Here is a 24,604-nt window from a genome sequence, read left to right as displayed (position 1 = left end):
GCTGGGCCTGGAGGAAGGACTGTGAAGGGTGCCCTGGCCTGTGGGCCAGATGCCCGAGCCTGGCCAGCTTTGCCCACGCTCGTGTGGCTGTCCCCAGCCTCCCAGACGGCCTCGGAGGGGCAGGACCCGGAGCTGGACGGCAGGCAGAAGGCGGAGGACCTGGGTGACACCCACCACGTGAACGCCCGGCACCTGCTGTACCCCAACTCCCCCATCGTGCGTTTCCCTGTGCCCAACGAGAAGGTGCCCTGGGAGGTGAGTGCTGTCCTGGCTGCACCCCCACCAGGCTCGGTGGCCGGGGTGCTGGGAGGAGCTGTTGGGCCTGAACCCTCTGACATGGCCAGGCACCAGGTGGGCTGGCCCACGCAGCTTCACAGGGACATGACAAATGCGGCCCCCGAGGCACAGGTCCACACAGCGGGAGGTGGCAGAGCTGAGACTTGAGCCTGGGGAGCCCCATGAGCCTCTGATCCACAGAGAGCCGACCGCCCCTCACCTCTGGTCGCCCCACTTAGCCGGGTCCCACTGTCCCCAGAGCATGGTCAGTGCCCCCTTTCCCGAGTGCCAGGTGAGCGGGAGCATCTGAGAGAGGGAACGAGAGGGAGACATAGGTAATGGCACCCACCCAACCCGCAGGCTTTGTCCCTGGCCCTCCCGGAACATTCCGGGCTGTTCCCTCCATTGCCTCCTCTCCAGCCCTGCCAGTCGGGATCCTCACCTCTCAGGTCCAGCCTAGACCCCGCCCGGCCTGGGAAGCCTCCCCTAGACACTAGTTCTGTCTCCAGCCCCGGGCCTGGGTCCCCGAGTGGCAAGACCCTCAGGTCTGCCAGCTCAGAGCTGCTGCGGACGCCTGGGGTGGTCTCGGGGTCCCGGGCCGTGAGCCCCTGGAGGAGAAGCAGCGGCCGCAGTCCTCTGGGTGCCTGGGCCTGAGCTTTGGCCGGGGGACAGTCTGAGAGAGACCCCTGTTTTGTGCAGACAGAGTTTCTCATCTACGACCCGCCCTTCTACTCGGCCGAGAGGAAGGACAAGGACTTGGTGGACCCTGTGGGAAAGTGAGTGTGCACTCCTCCCCCTCCCTCACACCCAGGGCCGGAGGGCGGGAACCCCCAGGGCGAGGGCCTGCTGCCTGCCCATGGCCGCTTTGCCCTCCCCAGGGGCTGGGGACATGCTGGGAGGGGCAGGAGGCTGGGGGCGCCTGCGGCCTGTGGGGCCTCCTGTCCTCTGCCCAACGCCTCTCAGGTGTGATCACCCAGCACTCTGCCCTCCCTTCTCGCCCTCTCTGATCCGGGACCTGACTGCTCATCTGTCCTCTCCCAGCGCCCAGGACCCTCTGGCCAGGATCACCTACAACGCCGTGGACGGGCCCACGGACCGCCGGAGCTTCCACGGCAGCTATGCAGTTCAGGACGGGTTCCCTCTGTGAGCGCGGCCCTGTCCCCACCCACAGTGCCTGGCCTCACGGGGGCCTTTGGGGCGTTCCTTCTGGGGTCAGGCTTCATCTCTTGGCGACTAGGCAGCAGCCCTTGGTGAAGGCTGGCGCGTGCCAGCCCGGCTCCTGGGAGGAAGGGCCTCCTGCCTGGGGGTGGGGGGGGGTGAGGAGGAGGAAGGGCCTCCTGCCTGGGGGTGGGGGGGGGTGAGGAGGAGGAAGGGCCTCCTGCCTGGGGGGGGGGTGAGGAGGAGGAAGGGCCTCCTGCCTGGGGGTGAGGAGGAGGAAGGGCCTCCTGCCTGGGGGGTGAGGAGGAGGAAGGGCCTCCTGCCTGGGGGGGGGGGGGTGAGGAGGAGGAAGGGCCTCCTGCCTGGGGGGGGGGGGTGAGGAGGAGGAAGGGCCTCCTGCCTGGGGGGGGGTGAGGAGGAGGAAGGGCCTCCTGCCTGGGGGGGGGGTGAGGAGGAGGAAGGGCCTCCTGCCTGGGGGGGGGGTGAGGAGGAGGAAGGGCCTCCTGCCTGGGGGGGGTGAGGAGGAGGAAGGGGCCGGCTGGGGGCCGTCAGAGTCTGAGGAGGACCACAGGTGGCTGGGGACGTGGGAACTCCAAGGAGCAGGCGGAGCAGGCCCTGAGGGAGGAGGCAGTGGCGGCCTCTGTGAGATGTTCTGGAAAAGGTGTGCCGGGATCTGGAGGACAGGCTGGCCGCGTGGACTGGGACAGCGGTCAGACCTGGGTGATGGGCTTTTCCTCCTGTTTTGGTGATGCATTCACATGAACCCACCCCGTGTCCAGCATTCGTTCTTTCTGAGAGGACCGGCAGGCTAGAGGAGTCGGCCCTGCCCAATGGGGACCCTCGGTCTCTGTGTCAGGGTCCTGGGCTTGGGGAGCAGGGACAAGCCATGTGCTGGGGCCAGGTCTCCCAGGCGGGATCCACGCTGGTGACCCCTTCCTGGTCTGTACACAGCCACTGGACGCCTCTGGTGCCTGGCCAGGGACCCCCGCTGCCCCTCCCCTCACACGTGTGGGTGGCCCGATAGGTCAGTCCCGCGCCCTCGGGGCACAGGGAGGCCACTGTAACACTTTATGCATCTGCAGTGGGGCCAGACCTTGGCTCCTAAGGACACCCTTTTCTTTTCCAACTGACCCCATGGTAACCTGAAGCCCCGCCTCACCCCGTGGGGTCCCCATGGGCTGGTCCTCCCGGCGGCAGGCTGAGCACACCCCTCTCCACCCCAGGAACCCCATGGGCCGCACAGGGTTGCGAGGGCGCGGGGCTCTCTGCTGCTTCGGACCCAACCACACGCTGCAGCCCGTGGTCACTCGGTGAGTCCGCCAGTGATGAGGTCACCCACTCCCCCCCTGAGGGACTCACTTCCGGGGCCCTCCCCATGCGCCCAGAGAACCCGGAGGACGACTCTTATTAGGTACGTGGTGGCAGCCTCACGGCATGACGCACCCCGAAACACAGGGCAGGAATGTTGGGGCCCCTTGGACAGCCCAGGCCCGTTCCCCCTCCCAACAGAGCTCCCCTCACTTCCCTGTGGGTCCCCTCCCTGAGAGGCCTGTGGGAGAAGGGACAAGGTAGCCAGGGCCCACGGCCACGGACAAACCGAAAATGTGCAAGATGTGGCCCAGCCAGGTCCCTAAGAAATATTCTCCAAAGACTGGCCGTGCTAGTCCTCCAGCGGCCATGGACCGGGGAGACACCCTGATGGTGCCGGATGGGAGCAGGTCCTCAGGGAGGACACAGGGCTGGGCCCCGGGAAGGCTGGGGGGTGGGGGGGGGCGCTGTGGTGCTGGGGCGGCTGGCACAGAGCCTGGGAGGGCAGGTGTGAGCTGGTCCCTCTGCAGGTGGAGGAGGAACCAGGACGGAGCCATTTGCCGGAGAAGCATCAAGAAAGTGCTGGAGGTGCTGGTGGTGAAGCACGTCCTGGCAGAGCACTGGGCCTTGCCAGGGGTGAGCCACCAACGGCCCACGTGCCCCTGTCACTCGTCCTTCATCCATCCGCCCACCGACGGAACGGCACCCACCTGCGGCCTCTGCCCGGCAGTTCTGGACTCTGTCCCTGGCTCCTAATGACAGAGCCAGGGACTGGACGGTGCTGCAGGTCTTCGGGCCCCAATCAGTTCCAGAGCGCTGGGCAGCTCTCGCCCTGCACCCCCGAGCCCCGTGGCTCCCACGTGAGGAGGCGCGGCTCTGAGCACCGGGCACGGAGGGGTGTCTGCGGAGCCTGCTCTGGTCCCAAAGTCTGAGGCAGAATGGACATGGCTGTGAGGGACTGTGACTAACAAGCAGGGTCCCCTAGGTGGGTGGGGACAGGGAGGGGCCGTGTCCAGGAACAGGTGGTCTCTGGAGTGGCCGAGTGGCCGGGAGTCCAGCGTGGGGAACAGAGGTGAGAGATGGGGTCTGAGGAATGCAAACAAACAATAAAAACACAGCCCTCCCGATGGCGGCCGGGGGTGGAGGTCAGGGCGCTGGCGACCTTACAGGGAGCCGAGAGGCACCGGTGTTAGGCGTGCACTCCTCCAAGGCTGTGCCTTGGGCCTCACACCCCTGCTGCGGAGCGGGCTGACGGGGGCAGTGGGCTCTGGGCAATGTCACTCTGGCCCCGAGACAGTCAGACTCCCAGACGCTGTCGGCCTGCGGCTCTGGGGGTCTGGCTGGCCGCCCATGCCGGGCAGGTGGCCAGTGGAGGTGAGTCCCCGGATGGCCTTGCGGACGAGCCTTGCCTCCCTCTCTGCTCAGGGCTCCCGGGAACCCGGAGAGACGCTGCCCCGGAAGCTGAAGCAGGTCCTCCAGAGAGAGTTCTGGCCTTCCTTCGAGAACCTGCTGCTGCAGGGCACGGAGGTAGGTGGCTCTCTGTGTCCCGGGCCCCGCGGGGCGCTGGTGGTGAGGCTGCGGGATGAGCAGGGGACAGGGAACCTGCTCCGGCCCACGTCTCCCCGCTCCTGGAGGAAGGAGCTGGGACCAGGGGCCGTGGCCGTGGCTGGGGGCCTCCTCGCCTTCCCTCTCTGTCCCCATTTCTTCTCTAAATCAATGGGGCCAGGCTGTTGTCGGCCTCTCCTTCCCACACTCACCCTGGCCCTGAGCACAGCTGGCTCCCAGGGGCCCCTCAGCACCTGTGCCTCCCAGAGCAGAAGGGCTGGGGATGCTCGCCAAGCCCTGTTGGGAACGTGTGGCTGAGTCCTCACACATCAGGCCTGTTTGCCTTATTGAATCCTTTCCTTTTTTTATTGTTTTTTAAAAATATATTTTATTGATTTTTTACACAGAGGAAGGGAGAGGGAATAGAGAGTTAGAAACATCAATGAGAGAGAAACATCGATCAGCTGCCTCCTGCACACCCCCTTCTGGGGATGGGCCCGCAACCAAGGTATGTGCCCTTGGCCGGAATCGAACCTGGGACCTTTCAGTCTGCAGGCTGATGCTCTATCCACTGAGCCAAACCGGTTGGGGCCCTTTTTTTATTTTTTAAATACATTTCATTGATTTCAGAGAGGAAGGGAGAGGGGGAGGGAGAAATATCAATGATGAGAGAGAATCATTAATCGGTTGCCTCCTGCACGCCCCCTACTGGAGATGGAGCCCGAAACCCATGTGCCCTTGACCGGAATCAAACCTGGGACCCTTAGTCCACAGGCTGACGCTCTAGCCACTGAGCCAAACCGGCTAGGGCTGAATCCTTCCTTAATTACAAAAGCAACGTGTGTTTGCTACAGCATCCGAAATGCAGCCCGGTCAACGGTGAACATCAGAGCCATCTACCCTCACATGCCCAAGTGCCACCGGGCGCAGGCACCTGCTTACTTCTCATGCCCCCGGTGGCACCAGGGCGTGTGAGGGTAGAGGCAGCTTCGAGGTTCACCATGCGGGCTCTGTCTCCAGCTTTCTGCCCACACGGGAGCACACACACACTTCTTCAGTAAGAACGGGCCGCTGGCCTCATGCTTTGTACCTTGCTTTTTCACTTAATTGGCGATGGTCACAGCTGTAGGTTTATATTTGTAGGGGTTGTTTTCACGGCTATATAATGTCTTGCAGACTTTATATATTTTGTGCCATGATTTGCTTAAACAGTCCTCTAGGTGGCATCTAAGTTGTCACTGGCCCTGTTTCTACGCATGTCAGGATGAAACAGGCGGTTGCTGGTACTTAGGGCTCTGACCTGCACCCAGCTGGTCCTTATCGTTCGTCCCTGTCCCATGCCTTTACCTGGGACACTGCCATCTCCCATTTTCTTACTGGGCAAAAATAATTAGTTTATTTATCCAAGTGATATCCAAACAGCATAAAACTAGCCATTTTAAAGCGAACCATTCTGTGGCATCTAGTACCTTGACAGTGCTGTGTGACCATTACCTCCATCTAATTCGAAACATTTCCATCACCCCAAAAAGAGCCCCCGCACTCCATCTGTGGTCACTTCCTTCCCTCCCCCAGCCCCTGGCCACCTCATCTGTGTTCTGTCTCTGGATTTGCCTGTTTGGGACATTTATGTTACGTGGAGCACACAGCATGTGGTCTCTGGTGTCTGGTTTACTGTAATATTTTCAAGGCCCACTGTCATTTTTAATCCCTCTGTGGACAGTCCGGGGGCGGGGGGCTCCCGGATGGCAGGCCAGAGGCCAGGAGAGACATGAGTGGGCCACCTCAGGGTGCTGGTCAAGGCTGAAGGCTGGGGTGGCAGCTGCTGGACAGGCAGCGGGGAGCCAGGCCAGGGGCCTGGGTGCCGTGCAGCTGTGCTCAGAGCATCCCGGGGCCGGCCGAGCTCAGGACAGGGAGGCCCTTGCTCTGGAGGAAGCTGGCAGGCTCAGGGTCTGTTGGGGAGTCTGGCTCACCCTGCGCTGCCCCCCAGGTGTACAAAGGCTACGTGGACGACCCTCGGAACACAGACAACGCCTGGATTGAGACGGTGGCCGTCAGTGTCCACTTCCCAGACCAGAGCGACGTGGAGCTGAAGAGGCTGAACTCTGTATGGGGCTCGGGCCACAGGCTCCCAGGATGGGGGGATGCGGGGCCTGTAGGGTGGGGTCTGATGGGCTCCTGGGCCAGGGCCAGAGCTTCTGGGGGCCCTGAGATGTGGCCCTCCAGGAGCCCCCAGGCTTGCACTGGGGGAGGCCAGTTTATACACCTTTATGGGGATACTGTCCCCTGAATTTAGCTCAATCTGACATGTTCCTAATCCAGAATTGGGACCACGAGGTCCCAGGGGACAAACCCAGGCCGTTATCTGCAGGATAGAACCTCCGAACAAGGTGCCTGCTCTGTTCTCACCCGAGGGCTTTCGGGCTCTGCAGCCATTTTCCGAGTTGCGTCCGAAGTGGGTGTTTTTACTCCCTTGTGGTAAAAGCCCAGTGGAAGCCCAGAAATGGGGGTCAGGGCAATGTTTGGGGTGCTGGCGGCAACTCCGGGGTCAGGATGTGCCTTTCCTTGCAGCACCTGCATGCCAGCGACCCCGGGATGTCCGTCCGATGGCAGGTCGTGGACAAGCGCATCTCGCTGTATGCCAACCACAAGGCCATCCTGCAGAAGGTGGCCACTCTGTTCGGGGCCTACTACTGACCCCAGGGCTCACAGGGTCAGTCTGTCCCCAGCCCCTCGGAGATCAGGCTGCAGGGGGCGCAGCTGTGGTCCTCAGGGAGGCCAGGGGCACAGCGTGATGGGGTTTGGGGACCTGCCACCCCTCAGCCAACTGGAGTCCTCCACCGGACGAGTTCGTGACCCGGCGAGGCGCCCTGAGAAGGGAACCAAGGCCGGGGACAGGCTGGCCCCGGTCACACGGCATCTCCTCAGGATTGTGGTGGCCACAGGGACCCCGCCAGCCATCACTGCCTCTCCTGAGCCGCAGGCAGCCAGTTGAGGGGCTGGAGCCTCCTGACAACCTTGGCCTTTGGCCAGAGTCGAGTCTCCCCTGGGAACGCTGTCATGACGGGCACGTCCCCCACCGGAGGTACATCGGCCCAAGGCCTGTGTCCCCTGGAGCGTTGGGGTTCCCATGTGGCCTCCTCCTCAGGCCCATGCCTCCAAGATGGCCTCCACTGTGGCCTGACTCAGACCCTCGCCTGGCCTGGGGCGGGCCCTGTGGGAACCCCAGTTTACAGCCCGGGCCACCGTCAGGGCTGAGCAGAGGCAGGAGGCCCGTGAGTGCAGGCCTTCTCCAGAGACGCAGAGGGCCCCTGCCTGTGCAGAGCCTGGGACCCAGCTCTCCTGCACACACGCTCCCTCCGTCCCTCCCTGTGAGCCCAGGGAGCGTGGGCGTGGATGGGGGCACCCCGTTTAGTGTCAGCGAGTCACACACCATCAGCATAAGCCATCAGGAGCATCAGGACCAGGAAGGTTGTCAAACCCGACGTTAAGTCCGCTGCCCCATGCCACCCGGCCGCCCCATGCCACCCGGCCCGCTCTTCTGTGCCTCCTGCAAATAAAGTTCCAGAGGTGCAGTGGTCAGGAGTGTGTCTGGGCCACTGAAACCTCTACCAACCCACGGCCAAGCTTCCCGTGGCCCGAGGGCCTCTCCTGTGGTCGTCTCCCCGTGTTTGTGGGCATGTGTGAGTGTGGATGTGTGAGTGTATGTGTGTGTGTGTGGTTGTGTTTGTGTGAGTGTATATTTGTGTGTGTGTGTAGATGTGTGTGTCTGTGTGTTTGTGTATAGATGTGGATGTGTGTGTGTCTGAGTGTGAGTGTATATGTGTGAGTATATGTGCGTGTACATGTATAGATGTGGATGTGTGTTTGAGTATATGTGTATATGTATGTGTGAGTGTATGAGTGTGTGTGAGTGTGTGTATGTGCATGTGTGAGAGTATGTGTGAATATATATACGTATACATGTATAGATGTGGATGTGTGTTTGTGTGTATGTGTGTATGTGTGTGTGTGTGAGTGTATGTATGTATGTGTGTGTGTGTGTGAGTGTATGAGTGTGTGTGAGTGTGTGCAGGGACAGCCAGCAGAGGGGACAGGCCTGGACACCCCGGGAGCAGTACTAGAGGAGGTGAAGGCAACCCTCTGCTCTGCAGGGAAACTCAGCAGCCAGGACAGGGGGCAGTGGTTCTGAAGGGACCTGGGGGGAGGTCCGGGGACTGTGCAGGCGGGGAGACACTGCTCAGGCCTTGTACTCTTGGGAAGCCTGGAAGGGGAACCATTGCCAGCCTAATTTTAGGGTTTCCAGTCTGGATTTTCAAGAGCAGGCAGAGAGAACCAGGAATTCTGGAAGATCCAGGAATTCAGAGAGATCTAGGAATTCTCTGAATGTAGTGGGAGATCAGTGTGGCCAAAGCTGCTGGGGACAATTTTGCCAAAGGCAATCCCCCCACGAAGGTTCTGGGCCAGCGCGGGGTCCCTGACCCTGGCTTTTTGCTTCCCATGCAACGAGTGGGTTCTCGGCCAGCTGCCCTTGTCCCGCCTCTGAGTTGGCTGCTCCAGCCCTGCCTGGGAGCTGGCTGACCTCACGGTGCCCAGAAGGCCTGGGCTTCTGTCTGAGGGTCCCCATGGGCAGGTGGGGACAGTGTGGAGGCTGGGCAGCAGAGAGCTGAGCCAGGCACAGTGGAAGGGCAGGGAGGGGGAGCAGCCAGCACACCCCTGGACACTGGCCGTGGCCCAAGCGAGGGCCCTCCCAGGCCACTGTTGGGTCTCTGTGTGGGGAGGGCAGGGTCTGGGCCTCCCCGGATGTTTTGTTCATCTGCCTGATTCATCCGGCCCTGGTGATGCCGCGCGCTCGGCTCCTCACTCCTCCCCAGAGAGAAGCACTCAGACCTCACCCTGCAAAACAGCCTCCCTGACGGGGAGGCAATTAACCAGCTGCAGAGCTGCATTCGCTCCCTGGGGCCACGAAGCCGGATTCCGGGTGGATAAATAAGCCAGATAACCAGCCCGGAGTCCAATTACAGTAAGGAGGGTGGCCTGGTGGGCAGAGCACGTGGCCAGGATGGCATCGGAAGGTCGCTGGTGTGTTTGGGAACACTGACTCATGGCCTGGAACGGACAGTGAGCTAGGCTCTCACAGGGCCTGCAGCCTGGGTCTGGCCGGCAGCCAGAGCCTCCGGTGGGCCCCTGACATCATCACTAGCCAGGGAGCCACAGAACCAAGGGCCGGGAGACAGCTCAACACAGCCTTACTCGGGCGCCTGGAACTGACAGATCCATCCACCCGTCCGTGTACGTCATTCCCACGTGGGCTCCCCTGTGAGCGGCACACCTGCTCCGCACGTTAGTCAGGAGCACGTATTCGTCACTGCACACATTATGAATGTGGTCCGCTTGATGGATTTTTTTATGTTAACAAGCAGCACCCAGATCAAATACATAACACCCGCCCCAGGACCCCCCTCCATCCCCATCCCCATCCCCATCCTCATCCTCATCCCCATCCCCATCCCCACCCTCATCCCCATCCCCACCCCCACCCTCATCCCCATCCTCACCCCCACCCCCACCCTCAACCCCATCCCCATCCCATCCCCATCCCCACCCCATCCCCACCCCATCCCCTCCCCATCCCCACCCCCACCCTCATCCCCATCCCCACCCCCACCCCCATCTCCACCCCTACCCCATCCCCACCCCCACCCTCATCCCCATCCCTACCTCCACCCTCATCCCTATCCCCACCCCCACCCTCATCTCCACCCTCATCCCTATCCCCATCCCCCCCCCCCCCCAATCCCCATCCCCAATCCCATCCCAAGTTCCACCACCCCGGAGTGTTACCTGCTCTTGAACTTCCCATAAACAGTTACCTGCTCTTGAACTTCCCGGACACTCAGTGTGAGCTCTGAGTGTCCGGCCCCTCCCACTCACCGGCATCCATACTGCACTTCTCTTGGTGGTCACCATATACTTTGTTTACTTTAAATATTAAAAATGTTCCATAATTTGCCAGAAAATAACATACCAGCAGCTTCCTGGCTGACAGTATTTTAATCTCTGAAAGGCGGTTGGCTGTGGAAGGCAGAAATAATGTCTTGTGGGGTTCCTGCACATGTGGACGTAAACCGTACGGCCACAGCACAGCCCCAAGGGGTACGCACAGCTGCAGGGCTCTCACTGGTGGAGTGGCCCAGGGTGGCCTGGCGAAGGACTGTGATGCTGGACGCTATCCCAAAAGCAGGAAACGACACAGCGACCGTTACAGACAGGAGACAACTAAGGAGAGAAAATGGACTAAAAAATACTCAATCCAAGGGAAGTCAGGAAAAGAGGACAAGGGATCCAGGGGCAGAAAGAGAGGCAGACAGACTGGAGCCCACCTGCCCCAATTATCCCTTCAAATGAGCTTTGAAGCAGGACATTGTCAATGGGGAAGCACTATACCCGGAACGACCGGCCTTCGCCAGTGTCGCTCGTTTTTCCACGAATGTCCTTTTCTGTTCCAGGGCCCACGCTGCATTTAGCTATTTCTCCTTCGTCTTTTCCGATCCGTAACGGTGACTCAGGCCTTTCTTCTCTCTTACGACCGCTTCCTTCGTTTTTGAAGCGTACTGATCAGTCCCTTTGTAGCCGTCTTTCAGTGTGTGTCTGGAGTGCTCTCACGATTGCAGATTGTGCGTCTGGGGCAAGAACACCACAAAAGCGATGCTGAGTCTTTCTCAGTCCATCGCATCAAGAGGCTACATGATGGCTGTCCATCTTATTACTGATGATTTAACCTTGGTCACAGAGTAAGGTGGTTTCTGCTGGGTTTCTCCACTGTAAGGTTATGATTCTCACCTTTGTAGTTAACAAACATATTAAAAAAAATACTTGAATGCTATGGAAATCCCGAAGGAAACTAAAAGCACAAGGATGGGAAAAGGTAGCCCATACTAACCTAATGAAAAGACAGCTGGGGTGGCTGTTAGTGTCAGAGCGGAGTTCAGGACAAAGAACCTGGGGATAAGAAGGGCCATTTCACAATGACAAGGTGACCATTTAATCAAGAGGACATGATCTGAATATAGGCTTTCAAAATGCATAAAGCAAAAAAAAAACAGAACTGTAAGGAGAAAGAGATAAATCTACAATCAGTCAGAGACTGCAACACCCCGTTCTCAGTAATTAATAGAGCAAGTGGACAGAAAGTCATAATATAGAACAGTTGAGTATCATACCATCAGCAGACTTGACCTCATCAACATTCCACTGAGCAACAATAGAACTCACATTTAAGTGCACACAGAACAATGATTAACACAGGCCATATTCTGGACCATAAAATCAGTCTCAACAAATGTAAAAGGGTCCAAAACATACAGAGTATGTTCTCTGACAGCAATAGATTTAAATTAATAAGTAAAAAAAACAGAAAAATCTCTGGAAAATACCCACATGTCTGAAAATAAAATAACACACTTCTAAATCCATGGATCACAAAAAAATCAAAAGGCAAATTAAAAAATATTTTTAACCCAATGAATATGAAAATACAACAATATCATCCTAGCTGGTTTGGCTCAGTGAATAGAGTGTTGGCCTGCAGACTGAAGGGTCCTGGGTTCGATTCCAGCCAAGGGCACATGCCCGGGTTGCGGGCTCGATCCCCAGTGGGGAGCGTGCAGGAGGCAGCCAGTCAATGATTCTCTCTCATCATTGATGTTTCTATCTCTCCCTCTCCCTTCCTCTCTGAAATCAATAAAAGAAATATATTTTTTTAAAAAGGAAATACAACATATCAAAATTTCGGGGGTGCATCAAAAACAGGACTTTGAGGGAAATTTATAGCCTGTACTAAAGAAGAAGGCCTCAAATTAGTGACCTAGCTTCCACCTTAAGAAACCAGAAAAAGAAGAGAAACTTAAACCCAATGTAAGCAAAAGAAAGCATACAGATCACAGTGGAAGTCAATAAAAAAGGGAAAACAATAGAGCAACCAGTGAAACAAAAAACTGGTTCTTTGGGAATATCCATAAAACTGACAAATTTCTCTCCTGACTGATGAGTAAGAGAAAAAAGCGAAGACACAAGTGACCAATATCAGGACTGAGAAAGGTGACATCGCTTTACATTGAAAGATTAATAACAGAATATTATGAACAACTTTATGCTGATAAATTCAACAACTTAGATAAATGGACAATTCCTTAAGAAATACAAACTATCAACATTCAATCAAGGAAAAAATAACCTCAGAAATTCCATCTCTACTAAATAGTTTAACAACATATAAAATGATACTACACCATGTGAATTTGAGTTAGGCAAAGATTTCTTGTGATTTATCCCAAGGATACAAGGTTGACTTGACACTTGAAAATCAATCACTATAATCCATAATATTAACAGAATAAAAAAAAAAAGATTTTCAATAAATGCAGAAAACATTTCACAAAGTCCAACAAGCATTTCTGATAGAAACTCTCAGCAAACTAGTAGTAGAAGGACACTTCCTCACATGGACAAGGATAGCTACAAGAAACTTGCAGCCAACATTGTTTTTAATGGTGAAAGACTGAATGCTCTCCCCCTGATATCAGGAACAAGGAGATCTCCTCTTGCTCCTGGTCAGTACTAAACTAGAGTCTCATGCCAGTGCAATTGGGCATGAAAAGGAATTTAAAACACATCCAAACTGGAGAGAAAGAAGTCATAATCTTTTTATTTACAGAGAAGATGATTGCATATGTAGAAAATCCTGAAGTGTTTATTTAAAAGTTACTAGAACTAATAAACGCGTTTAGCGAAGATCAGAATACAAAAATCCATTTTGTTTCTACACATTAGTAATTAAAAACCAGAAATTGAAACAAAAATGCCATTAACAATAAATAATCAGAGATAAATCTGACAAAAGATGTGCAAGATCTGTAACCAGAAACTATAAAACCCAGATGAAAGAAACAAAGGAAGCTCTAAATAAATGAAAGGATATACCATGTTCATGGATTGGAGACTCAATATTGTCAATATGTTAATTCTCTCACACTGACCTATAGAGTCAACGCAATCCCCAACAAAATCCTATTAGGCTTTTTTAGTAGAAGTTGGGAAGATGAGGAAATACATCTTGGATGACCAAAAAACGTTATGAAAGAACAAAGTTGGAAAATTTATACTTCCTGATTTCAAGAATTATTATAAAGATCCAGCTATGAAGACAGCTTGGAACATTTGCATAAAAATAGGCAAATAGACCAAATGAACACAGAGCATACAGAAATAGACTCATACAGATATGGATCACTGATTTTCAACAAAAGTGCAAAAGTAATTCAGTAGAGAAATAATAATTTTTCAACAAACAGTTCTGGAACACTGAATATCCATATGCACACAAAAAAATAAACTTGGACTCATATTTCACACCAGGTATCAAAATTAATTCAAGTTGGATATTAAAACCAAAGGCAAAACTTACACTATAAAAATCCTTGTGACTTTGAGTTAGGCAAAGATTTCTTACATATGACACAAAAAGCACCATCCATATAAGAAAAATTGATAAATTGGACTTCATAAAAATTAAAAACTTCTCTTTGAAAAGCTTTTAAGAGAATGAAAAGACAATCCACAGACTCACAGAAAATATTTACAAATCACATATCTGATAAAGGACTTGTATCCAGAATATATAAAGAATTCTCAAAACTCAAAATAAGAAAACAACTCATTTAGAGGTGGGCAAAAGATCTGAACAGAGCACTTCCCTAAAGAAGATAGATGGCAAATAAACAGATGAAAAGATGCTCACCATCATTAGTCACTGGGGAAATATAAATTCAAACCACAATGAGATTCCACTACACACCTAGTAGAGTGTCTAAAATTAAGAAGGCTGACATGCCAAGTGCTGGTGAGGGTGTGAGCGCACACTATGGGCAGGAATGTAAACTAGTACAATGATCCTGTCAGTTTCTTTCAAATTAAACTTACAGCTACAGGTGACCCAGCCATTCCACTCCTACTAGATATTTACCCAAGAGAAACAACGGTTGGACATAATGTTTGTATCACTTTATTTGTAATAGGCAACGAATGGAAACAACCCAAATGTCCAGGAACAGGCAAACAGATATGTAAACTGGAACATTCATAGGATGAATGACTAATCAGCCCTAAAAGGAATAACTTGATAAACACATAATCATGCTGAGTGAAGGAAACTAGACCAAAAAAGCACAAACCTGTGATTCCATTTACATAAATTTTAAGAAATGCCAACTTCATCTACACAGTGACAGGCAGATCAGTGCTTGCCTGGGATGGGGGTAAGGAACTGGAGCATGGACTGCGTGGATTATGGTGATGGTTTCCTGAGTGTATACAAATGTCAAAACTTACCAAATTTAGATATGTGGTTTCTTGTATATCAACCAGACCACAATAAAGCTGCTTTTAAATGTCCCCGCTTACACTTTCCCTATCCTTCTCCAGGCCCACGTGCACGGTCCTAACACACAGAAGGTGGGGGTGGAGTGAGAGTCCTGGGCAGGAGGGGACTCAGGTGGGAGGAGTCCTCACCCCACTACCCAGCTTCTGGGGCCAAGAGGGTCTCACCGCAAGAGGGTCTCACCGCAAGGGCTTCGCGCAGATCCGAGGGTCTTCAGGCCCCTTGCTTGCAGGTGTCAGCGCCAAGAGGGGATTCGCGCCCCCTCCACCCCACCGCGCGCAGCTGGGTGGACCCAGGAGGGGCGGGGCTCTGTGTGCTCACGGACCCGCCCAGCCCTTAGGCCCCGCCCACAGTTCCTGAGACACACCCACTCAAAAGAGCCACCCAGCCCCGCCCCACGCTTTCCCACAGGCTACGCCCAAGGCCCTGCCTCATCTGGACCTCTAGTCCCGCCCCTAGGCTCCGCCCTCGACTCAGGCTCCCGCGTCGTCCTGGCCCCGCCCTGCCCCGCCTCGCCGAGGCCCCGCCCCCAGACCCCGCCCGCCAAGTGCAGGCAGAGCCCAGACAGCCCTGGGTGCCGGCCTCGGGGTCCCCGCCGCGCCAGGGTGTGGCGCCGGGTCGGGCTCTGAGCCACGGAGATCCTCGCTCAGAGCAGCCTCCGTTCGCGGCCGCGCAGGTAAAGCCCCCGCCCCTCCCGGGAGTGTGGACACCGCGTCCCTGTCTATTACCTGCCCGTGGTTCCCAGAGTCCTGGGGGTCCCGAGGGTCCTGGGGATCCCGGGGGTCCCGGGGTCCCGGGGTCCCGGGGTCCCGGGGTCCGAGCCCCTCCAGCCCAGGCCCCGCGCGGCCCCGCCACTCCACGCCCCAGCGCAGCGCGCGCCCAGGGCTGGCTTTTCTCTTTTCTCCTTTTCCTTCCTTCCCAAGCATAATAGAAATAAAAGGCGCCCACCCCAGGGCAGGGGCCGGGTGGCTGTTCCTGCTAGGGCTGGCAGAGAAGAGCTTTATTTATTATTATAATTTTTAAGGCTTGTCAAAATTAGCAAAGTGCTAAGCTTCTGCAGCAGCCTGGCCGGGAGTGATGAACCGCTGGTTCCCCGTGGTTGTGGGTTGGTTCAGGCTCTGCATTCAGTCTTCCCGATTCCCACCCTGAGGGGCTGGGAGGGGGTGGACCCCAGGCTGCCATCACCCAGTGTTGTCCAGGCCCCTGGTTCCTGGGTGTCTAGAGGGTGTGTCCAGCTTAGGTGGCAGGGTTGTCCCACCGTGTTGATGGGTGCCTCCCCCCCAACCAGGGGTCAGTAGAACCTTCTCTTGCTCTTCTGGTGGCATTGGGAGTCCCCAGAAATAAGTTATAGAGACCCCCCCCCCACACTGGTCAGAGGCTTCAATTTGCCTGTGGTATCTCCTCAAAGTCAAGGTGTGCCTGGGTGCCAGCTGAACCCCGTGGACAATGCCGATTGCTCCTCTGTTTTAGAACAAAAAGAAAACACGTTTTCCTGGCAGGCGAGGACAAGAGTTTATGTCCGTATCGGAAGCAGCGTCCAGGAAAGTGGGGAAGGATGTAGGCCCACAGCCCTGGGCCAGAGGAGCGTGCGGTCTGCCCCCAGGTGCGGTCAGGATGGGCCCCATGGGCAAGCAGAGCCTCTCGTCCATGCCAGCCCCCATGGGAGGGTCTTGCCTCCTCCTCCTCTTCTGCCTTCGCCTGGGCACCTCCTGCCCACAGAGCTGCCAGTGCCCCGACCACGATGGGGCCGTGGCCGTCCACTGTAGTGCGAGCGGCCTGCAGGAGATCCCCAAGGACATCCCCGCCAATGCCGTGTTCCTGAAGCTCGACGCCAACAAGATCGCCCGCGTCCCCAACGGAGCCTTCCAGCACCTGAGCCAGCTGAGAGAGCTGGACCTGTCCCAGAACGCCATCGAGACCATTGGCCCCGCTGCCTTCTCGGGCCTGGCGGGGGGCCTGCGGCTGCTGGACCTGTCTCACAATCGCATCCGCAGGATTCCCAAGGACGCCCTGGGCAAGCTCAGCGCCAAGATCCGCCTGTCCCACAACCCCCTGCACTGTGAGTGTGCCCTGCAGGAGGCCCTGTGGGAGCTGAAGCTGGACCCCGACTCGGTGGACGAGATCGCCTGCCACACCTCCGTGCAGGAGGAGTACGTGGGGAAGCCGCTGATCCAGGCCCTGGATGCCGGTGTCAGCTTCTGCAGCACCCACCACAAGACCACCGACGTGGCCATGCTGGTCACCATGTTCGGCTGGTTCGCCATGGTGATCACCTACGTCGTGTACTATGTGCGTCAGAACCAGGAAGATGCCAGGAGACACCTGGAGTACCTGAAATCCCTGCCCAGCACCCCGGTGTCCAAGGACCCCCTCAGCCCTGCATCCTAGTGCCCGCTGAGTGCCATCACTCTGTCGTCCTGGCAGGTGGTGACTGACGCACGCTCCTGGTGTTCCCCCGGCCAGGTGGTAGTCACAGCTACTTCTGTGCAGTGCACACTGACCAAACACTTCCTCGAACTGCACTGAGTCACCGCAGCGCCCTTCGAGCCAGGTAATGCTCCCATCAGACCCGCTGACAGAGGAAGAAACGAAAGCTTAGAGGACGGACTGATTTGCCCATGATGACACAGTCAGGAAACGATCCAGTCGGGACTTAAAACCAGGCTGCCTCCAAGACGTCCCTTCCACTTGCAAGCCTCTCCCGTGTGGCGCCCGTGGGAGTGAACTCAGTCAGAGAAGGAAGGGCTTGTGTTCATGACTACGAATATCCCCGGTGGAGTTTGGGGTGCAGATTCACCTGTCAAAGGCACAGGTGACCCTACACTGCACGACGGACTCGCCTCTGCTCCCCTAGTATTTCCTGAACACATTGGACCACAGAATCTGCCCAGAGCCAGACAGGAGAGGCCAGGTTTTCTAGAGGGAAGGGAGTGAGCAACCGTGTTTATTCTCAGAATGATTGTGAGGAATAACACGTGGACCCAAATTTCAATCCGGTGAGAGGGGGGAAAACCCAAAACCTGAAACCAAAACACCACAGAGAGGAACCTGAGGGCAAGCTCGGCCTGCCTGAGTCCCACCACGGTCTGCCTGGCTTGTGGGAAGGCCGGTCATCGCTGGTCGCCGCCGTGCCTTGCTTTTCTACTCACCAACACCTACAGCAGCTCCTTTCAAAGGACAGGACTGATGAGTGATGTTTCAAGGCCAATCAACGGGACTCCTCCTTTTCTCCAACAACAAGTTCTTCTCTCTCTCTCTCTCTCTCTCTCTCTCTCTCTCTCTCTCTCTCTCTCTCTCTCCTCCCCTCTCTCTCTCCGCCTTTGCTGCCAGGACTCTCAGAGCACATTGAGTGCTCGATTTTCTTATATAGCTACACGTCCAGGGTAGACGTTGCCTCCACCTGTATGACTCTGATTCATCTTCCCATTTTTAGGTTACTGTCTTTTGATGAGTATTTATATTTTACACTATTTTGAATATTTTTTTGGGGGGGAAGCAAATAGGGATAAATCGCTGTGAACTGAAGGTATGAAGGACAGAAGCCTCATCAAGCAGAAGCTCAGAAGGGATGAACGATGGCGGATGGTTGGTACTTGGAAAGTTCCGAGTGACTTGACGTGGGCAATGAATGTGGGGTCGCATTTACACTCTGATCCGGAGACCCAGCCGCTGTACCAGAGACCCGAAAGGCTCGTCCGAACACGACTGTGACTTCTCAGTCATGGTGTATTAACAAGGACCCGCCAAGAGGTTCCAGATACCATCCCACACCCTAAGGCGCTGCGCCTGTGTTCATGGGGGCTGGGTGGGGGGTGCACAGCACGTGCAGGGTAAAGAGAGAGGCCAGAGTGGGCGTGGGGGGCAGGGCTCACTTGGCCATCAATTCCCACCTGCTGCTCCACAGGCCGCCAGCCCACAGCCCTGCCCACCTTTCCAGTGACAACTAAAACCAAGAAGTCTGTCCACGTGTGTGACAAAGGCTGTGACCAGCAGGACATAGCCTCCTTGGGTGATCTGGGACCCCTTCCCCACCCATCCCATGTGCACTGGTGGGGACAGGGGTCCCACTCCACAAGAAGCTCACCTCCTGTGAGCCTCCCTGATGGATGTGACCCCTGCGTCAGGGGAAGAGAACAGCACAGGCCCAGGGGTAGAGGGGAGTGTCAGGGTCCTGCCAAGGCCTCTCATGTCCTGTGGGTGCCAACAGCCTTAGCACTTTGGGGGGCCCCTCCTTGCTGCTAGGGACTCCATTTTCTCTTACCCCCCAAATCAGCCAGCGCCTGGGTGCCACCACACGTGGCTCTTCCGGGGGTGCATGGAGAGTAGGTGAGCTTTCCCCCTCCCACCCCTTTGCTGGCCCTCAGCCCAAGGCCACCTTCCCTTGGGTGGACCCTGTGGGGGCGGGGAGGTGGGCAAGGACCTAGAGCACTCAAGGGCCCTCTCCCTCGCATCAAGAGCCGTCAGGGGCTGCCCACCTCCAGCCTTTTGGGGCTCCTCGCCCCTCATGGAGGCTCCCAGGGGAGGACACCTCCCTCCAGGAAGAGCCCCAGGACCTCAACTCCAAGACCCCCAGCTCTTTCCTGCTCATGGAGCTCCCAGCCCTGGTGCCTGAGAACTGTTACAGGGCACAGCCCTCTCCTCTCCTCTTTTCTCCTCCTCTTCCCCTCCTCCTTCCTCTCCCTCAAGGAACCCCTTAGATTGATGCCCTGCCTGCACCCCCACATTCTTTGCTGCCATATTGAGTATGGGCCCTTGGGTGCCCTCTGGGCCCTTGAGCTGACGCAGCCTTCCCCACCCCCCCACACCACTGGGTCCAGTGTTTGACCCCATCTTACATCTGTAGAGGCCGGGGTCAGGCTGGCCCCGTCCAGGGCATCAGTGTTGACAATGGTGGTGACATGGCAAAAGGGGTGCCTCCACCGGCCCATTTCAGTTGAAGGGCAGTGAGGTCAGAGTGGCCCCTGGCTCTCTTTGCCATCCAGGCAACAGGCCCTTCACAGGGCCTGGGGGTCCAGGCCATACAACTTGGGGGTTCCTCATGGGGTAGAGGGGTGTAGTGAGCAGAGGCCCCTGGGCACCCGCATGGGCGCTGGGCACCGGCCCTGCCTGCTGACCGGCTCTCCTGCACTGCGCTGCCAGGCTCCCTGCAGCGGGTCCTCAACAGAAGCGTTTGCAGGGACTTTGATCCTGGACTGAGTTACCTGGGGGAGGCAGGGCTGCTGGCACAGGCCGTGGGAGGTGGACTGTTCTGGACTTGAGGCAGTTCCCGGCCATGGCAGCAGCCTGGAGTGGGGCCAGGAGTCCTCTTCCTGGAAGTTCCGTCTAAAGTCTGATTCCACCGTCCTCCCCACTCCTTGAGCCCTCAATAAACCTCCTTGTGCTTAAATTGGCCGGAGTGGATTCTGTTGTCTGCTCCTCGCGGCCCCCACGCCCCCACCCAGACCTCTCCTGCAGACCTGCCTTCACTGCAGACCTGGCCGGGCAGCGGAGCCAGACCTGCGAGCCCATGGCATGAGGGGCTGGGTCACGGGGTGAGGCCAAACGCACACCCTGTGGGACACAGCAGGGAGGTCAGCAGCCGCTCTCAGACCTCAGGGTGGCCCCAGGCCGGCCGTCCACTGGGAAGGGGGCAGCAGCCGTGAAGTCCCTGGACAGCACATCTGGGGCTGGGCTAACTCATAAGGGGCCTCGGCTAACGCTCACAGTGGCCTGGCACGGTAGAGAATATTTCCATTTTCAATCTGAGGTTGTGAGGACTGGAGGGGGAGTGACGAGTCAGGAGGCTGTTTGGGGCAGAGCTGGCCTGGAATCCGCTCTCTGACGTCTGGGCCTGGAAGTTCTCACTCAGGAAACACGAGCCTTGGAGTATCATCCACACAAGGAGGTGAGCCCTCGGTTCAGCCTCAGACCGAGGAGGGGCCAGTGCGGGAGGCAGGGCAGCCAGATTCACAGTCCAGTCCGGGATGCTGCATCTGAGCCCCTGGGTTGCTGCATCTGTAACCATGGCAACACTGGCAGGAAAGGGAGTGGACCTGGGTTGGCTATCAGGCCCCACTACCAGGCGCAGCTGACAATGCTGGCCTGCTTTCTGTGCAAAGAGAGGTGGAGAGAGCATCCCCGAGTGACAAGCCTCGGGCTGACCTTCCTGCCAGCTCAGCTGCTCTTGGAGAGGAGGAAGGGCCACAGAGGCAGCGGAGGAGAAACCAGGGAGTAGGTGGAGAGTGGCCACCCAGCTGGAAAGCTGGTTCCGGGGGCCATGTTAACAGCTGGCTCTTATGACTGGGGAAACTGAGGCACCGAAAGGTGAGATGATTTGTCCAAGGTCCCAGGAGCTGGTGAATGCTGAGCTGGGCTGTACCAGGCTGCCAGGCAGCCGTGGACGGCAGACATACGTCAGCAGCCAGGCAGGAAGTCGGAGCAATTGAGATGAGAAAACCCCAAAGGGAGACCAGTGAGGTTATTTTATTTACGGACGTGGTGACTCTTCTTTCACCCAGTTTGTAATTGTGGCAGGCGAACCCCCAGACAGTCAGGAGACGGAGTCGTCAGCCACTGAAGTCTCTTATCACATGAAGTCACACCCACTCCCGCCTCTTGGCCAGCCTGGGGCAGGGGAACCGATGAGAATGCTTGCTCAGTCCTGCCGCCCTCCTCCCTTCACCCCTGCCCACCGCACACACTCAGACCTCCGGAAGGTCAGTGATGAGGGCCTGGCGGCGTCTCTGAGCAGCGGTCACCTCTGCACTAGACTTCCCCGAGGGGGCCACGTGCAGAATGGGCAGCTAGACCAGGCCCTCCAGCACAGCTCTTAGGTGCTGCCCTGTCAGACCCCACCAGGGCGTCCTCCCTATCCACTGGGTGAGCTGGAAGTGCCCCCCTTTGGCACCTGCTGTCCTGCTCCTGAGAGCCCTCAGCACCCCCACTGTCTCTGGCTCAGCCCTCAGCACCCCCACCTCTCTGCTCCCACTTCTGGACACCAGGGCCGGGTCCTGCCGTCTCTCTGTGGGAGATCTCGGAATTAGTGGTGTTGACCAGAGGGTCGCCCTGCGGGTGGTCAGCTGGACTCCGCCCCCACCAGGCTCCCGGGTGCTTTGTGGTCTCTCCGTAGCCCCTGCAGAAGTCACTGGACCAAGGGGTCAGAATGGTCGCCAAGCTTCCTGTCCTTGCCCTGAGCTGAGAAGTCATCTTCAAAAATCAGTCTGTTGGTCTGGACGTCACAACCATGAGGCCACCAAGACTGCGGTTTTCCCTTAGGCATTCTATTGTCACGAACCAAGAGGAAGTGTCTGGCTCCGTTTTAACGGTTGAGCAGCCCCCGTGAAGGACCCAGGCAGGTCCTGGTCACCGCGGCCGCTGGCCCAGGGGTGCCTGCTGTTGTGACACTCATAAGGGGCCTTGACTGTGGCTGGAACTCGTCAGAACTTAAGTCTGTTTTCATCGCTGGGATGTCCTCCGTTGAGAATGTCTGCTCACGCCCTGGGTCCCGTATGGGCCTTGGTTCCCGTGTTTGTTAGAGCTCCTCAGACCCTGAGGACTGACGGAATGAATCAAGCCCTGGGTGTGCCGATAGCATCACCCATCTGTGCTGGCTTCTCACCTCCACTTACCAACGTTTTAACATAACAGTATATGCTCAACAGATATGCAACCATCTCTCTGTCATTTCCATCTTCCCTTTCATTTTCTTCCATTGTCTTACCTTTAGAAAGGTAAAACATTTCCTCCAAATAGCGGGGAAATCTAGTCTAGAACCTTTTGCTTTCCAATATCTGTAACTTTAACTTTACCAGGTTATGCCAATACCAGGTTGACTTGTTTAATTTTAGTACAATTTAATACCTGGAGGCCAAGCTTTCCCTCATTTTTTCAAAGTTTTTATTTTATTTTATTCTGCCTGTGAATTCTTGGAATGCTCCGTAGATCACTTCATTAATTAACAAGGCAAGCTTTGGCCCTAGCTGGTTTGGCTCAGTGGATAGAGCGTCGGGCCTGCGGACTGAAGGGTCTCGGGTTCGTTTCCGGGCAAGGGCATATGCCTGGGTTGCAGGCTCAGTCCCCAGTAGGGGGATGTGCAGGAGGCAGGTGATCAATGATTCTCTCTCATCATTGATGCTTCTATCTCTCTCCCTCACCCTTCCTCTCTGAAATCAATTAAAAAAAAACATTTTTAAAAAAGGGCAAGCTTTGGGATTTTGATTGGCATTGTATGTGTGTGCATGTGTGGGATATGTGTGTGTGTGTGTGTGCATAGGTGGGATGTGCGTGCATGTGTGTGTGTGTGTGTGTGTGTGTGTGTGTGCGCGGTGGAGGGCAGGGGATGGGTGTTGGCAAAGTTAATGGGCGCTACAGCAACCCTGACACCAGGAGTGATGGCCACGGTGAAAACAAGACAAGTTTGTCAGCAGCCCTCCACTTCCCAACCTGGCAAACGGTGAGACAGAAACGCCCGGTCTTGGCAGGACCAATGGAACAGGGGCTACTCTGCACATCTGGCCGTCCTTGGCCTTGTTCGGGGTTCAGGAGGAGCCCTGGAAGTCAGAAGCAGATGCAAAAATTGCTGTGGAAAATATTTCTCCAGAAATCACGACCTCGAAGAAGTAACTCCAAATAAAAATACAATTTGTGCTAAGATGTTCTTAAAGGGTTTGTTATTTATCACAGAGAAGACTGTTGAGAAGAATCCCCGTGGATTTACAAAGGTGCCCAGCTCAGCGGAGTGGGGACTATTGCACAGGAAACACAACATGCTTGTCAAAAAGACAAGAATGTAGCTCGTCAAACCATATGCAAATTCACGTGCAACCGCAGGCTGCCCTGCGAGCCATTTATCAGCTGGACAAAACCCAGAACGCCTTACCTGAAAAGATGTAAATATTTCAATGTTCTCTGCATTTCCCTTCTCCTGTTTGCATTCATAATTTAAACAAGTCTTGATTTGTGGTTTTTGTTTCCACACAGTAGAAGAGATTGAATATTGTGCCAAGGCGAGGTGGCACCGTTCGCTTGCTGAGGAAGTCCTCGGCAGGGACATGATGGCTCCCCGTGTGCACTGCTGTGCTGGCGACCCGTGTGTCTGCCTCCTTCCTCTCTGGGCGCCAGTCCTCCCCCACCCCCCCCTGTCCCCGTGGTGAGCCAGACCATGGAGTGACACCCTCAGGGCAGAGAGAAAACTGGGCGTCTGGGTTACCCCAGAGAGAGAGAAGCTGTGAAGGGGGGGTGCTTGGAGGTCATGGGCAGTGCCCAGTTTGCCCCTCCCACAGGGGTAAACTGAGGCTCAGGGATTGGGAAGTGGCAGGTGAGAGGGACTAAACACCCTGGGGCCCTGGCTGCCCAGGGCAGGGATACTGCCAGGCCTAAGGGACAGTGACAGCAGAGATGTGGGGTCTAGCAGGGACATGGGGGCGGCTGCCGTGGGGCCTGACTTGGCGTGAAGGGCACATCTTCTTTCTCCAAAATAATGAGTAATGGGTGTGTACAGAGGTGGGAGTGGGGGGAAGGTCCACGCCTGTGGGATTGCCCAGGGGGTGCAGGAGCCTGAGACTTCTCTCTCACAGGTCCCCTGGCCTGGCCCAGACCTCTCCCCGCCCCCACCCCTGCCCTTTGCTGTTCTCCTTGAGGAGGGAACATCCTTGTCTGGGGTCAGCCCCACCTTCCCCAAGGCATGAAGGAGGCTCTAGAAAAATCTCAGCCTTTAGAAATCAGAAGGGCCCTGCTCAGGGTCTGGAAACCCCAGATCTGATTGGACTGAGGAGGAGCAGGCTCAGTGTGGGCCTCCTCCCTGGGCGGTGGGGCACCCGCCCTGTCCTCGTGGGGAACTGACCACGGGGAGCCAGGGCTCCGGGGGCCGGAGCCGCCACAGTGCCCTGGCTGTGTGATCTT

At 56.3% G+C, this 24,604-nt stretch overlaps 2 protein-coding genes across 7 annotated transcripts in view; both read left to right on the top strand.

The window, feature by feature from the left end:
* Positions 1 to 7,907, top strand: part of TRPM2 (transient receptor potential cation channel subfamily M member 2) — a 50,801-nt gene extending 42,894 nt beyond the window's left edge. For 4 of the 6 annotated variants that reach the window (XM_080657397.1, XM_080657398.1, XM_080657399.1 and 1 more), the window contains exons 26-34: positions 98 to 255; positions 976 to 1,052; positions 1,318 to 1,419; positions 2,658 to 2,744; positions 3,273 to 3,378; positions 4,168 to 4,269; positions 6,278 to 6,394; positions 6,659 to 6,742; positions 6,859 to 7,901. In XM_080657397.1, the coding sequence (XP_080513523.1) occupies positions 98 to 255; positions 976 to 1,052; positions 1,318 to 1,419; positions 2,658 to 2,744; positions 3,273 to 3,378; positions 4,168 to 4,269; positions 6,278 to 6,394; positions 6,659 to 6,742; positions 6,859 to 6,984 (959 nt within the window). In that variant the 3' untranslated portion in view covers positions 6,985 to 7,901. Of the gene's footprint in view, positions 1 to 97; positions 256 to 975; positions 1,053 to 1,317; positions 1,420 to 2,657; positions 2,846 to 3,272; positions 3,411 to 4,167; positions 4,270 to 6,277; positions 6,395 to 6,658; positions 6,743 to 6,858 lie in introns of those variants that run through there. The other 2 variants (XM_080657400.1, XR_013960002.1) reach the window with 2 other exon arrangements.
* Positions 7,908 to 15,281: 7,374 nt separating this feature from the next.
* LRRC3 (leucine rich repeat containing 3) lies at positions 15,282 to 20,102 on the top strand. The gene is made up of 2 exons (XM_080654401.1): positions 15,282 to 15,401; positions 16,196 to 20,102. Exon 2 carries the CDS (start codon positions 16,241 to 16,243, stop codon positions 17,111 to 17,113), a length of 873 nt encoding a protein of 290 aa, XP_080510527.1. The 5' UTR covers positions 15,282 to 15,401; positions 16,196 to 16,240; the 3' UTR covers positions 17,114 to 20,102.
* The last annotated feature ends 4,502 nt before the right edge of the window (positions 20,103 to 24,604 follow it).

The sequence above is a fragment of the Plecotus auritus genome (assembly GCF_963455305.1).
Source record: "Plecotus auritus genome assembly, chromosome: 2".
NCBI lineage: Eukaryota > Metazoa > Chordata > Mammalia > Chiroptera > Vespertilionidae > Plecotus > Plecotus auritus.
The sequence above is the reverse complement of the archived record's forward strand: the minus strand, read 5'-3'. Positions and strand labels throughout refer to the sequence as shown.

What these genes read in the sequence shown, in the direction of transcription:
- LRRC3 (XM_080654401.1), top strand. Translation starts at nt 16,241, where the DNA reads ATGTCCGTATCGGAAGCAGCGTCCAGGAAAGTGGGGAAGGATGTAGGC.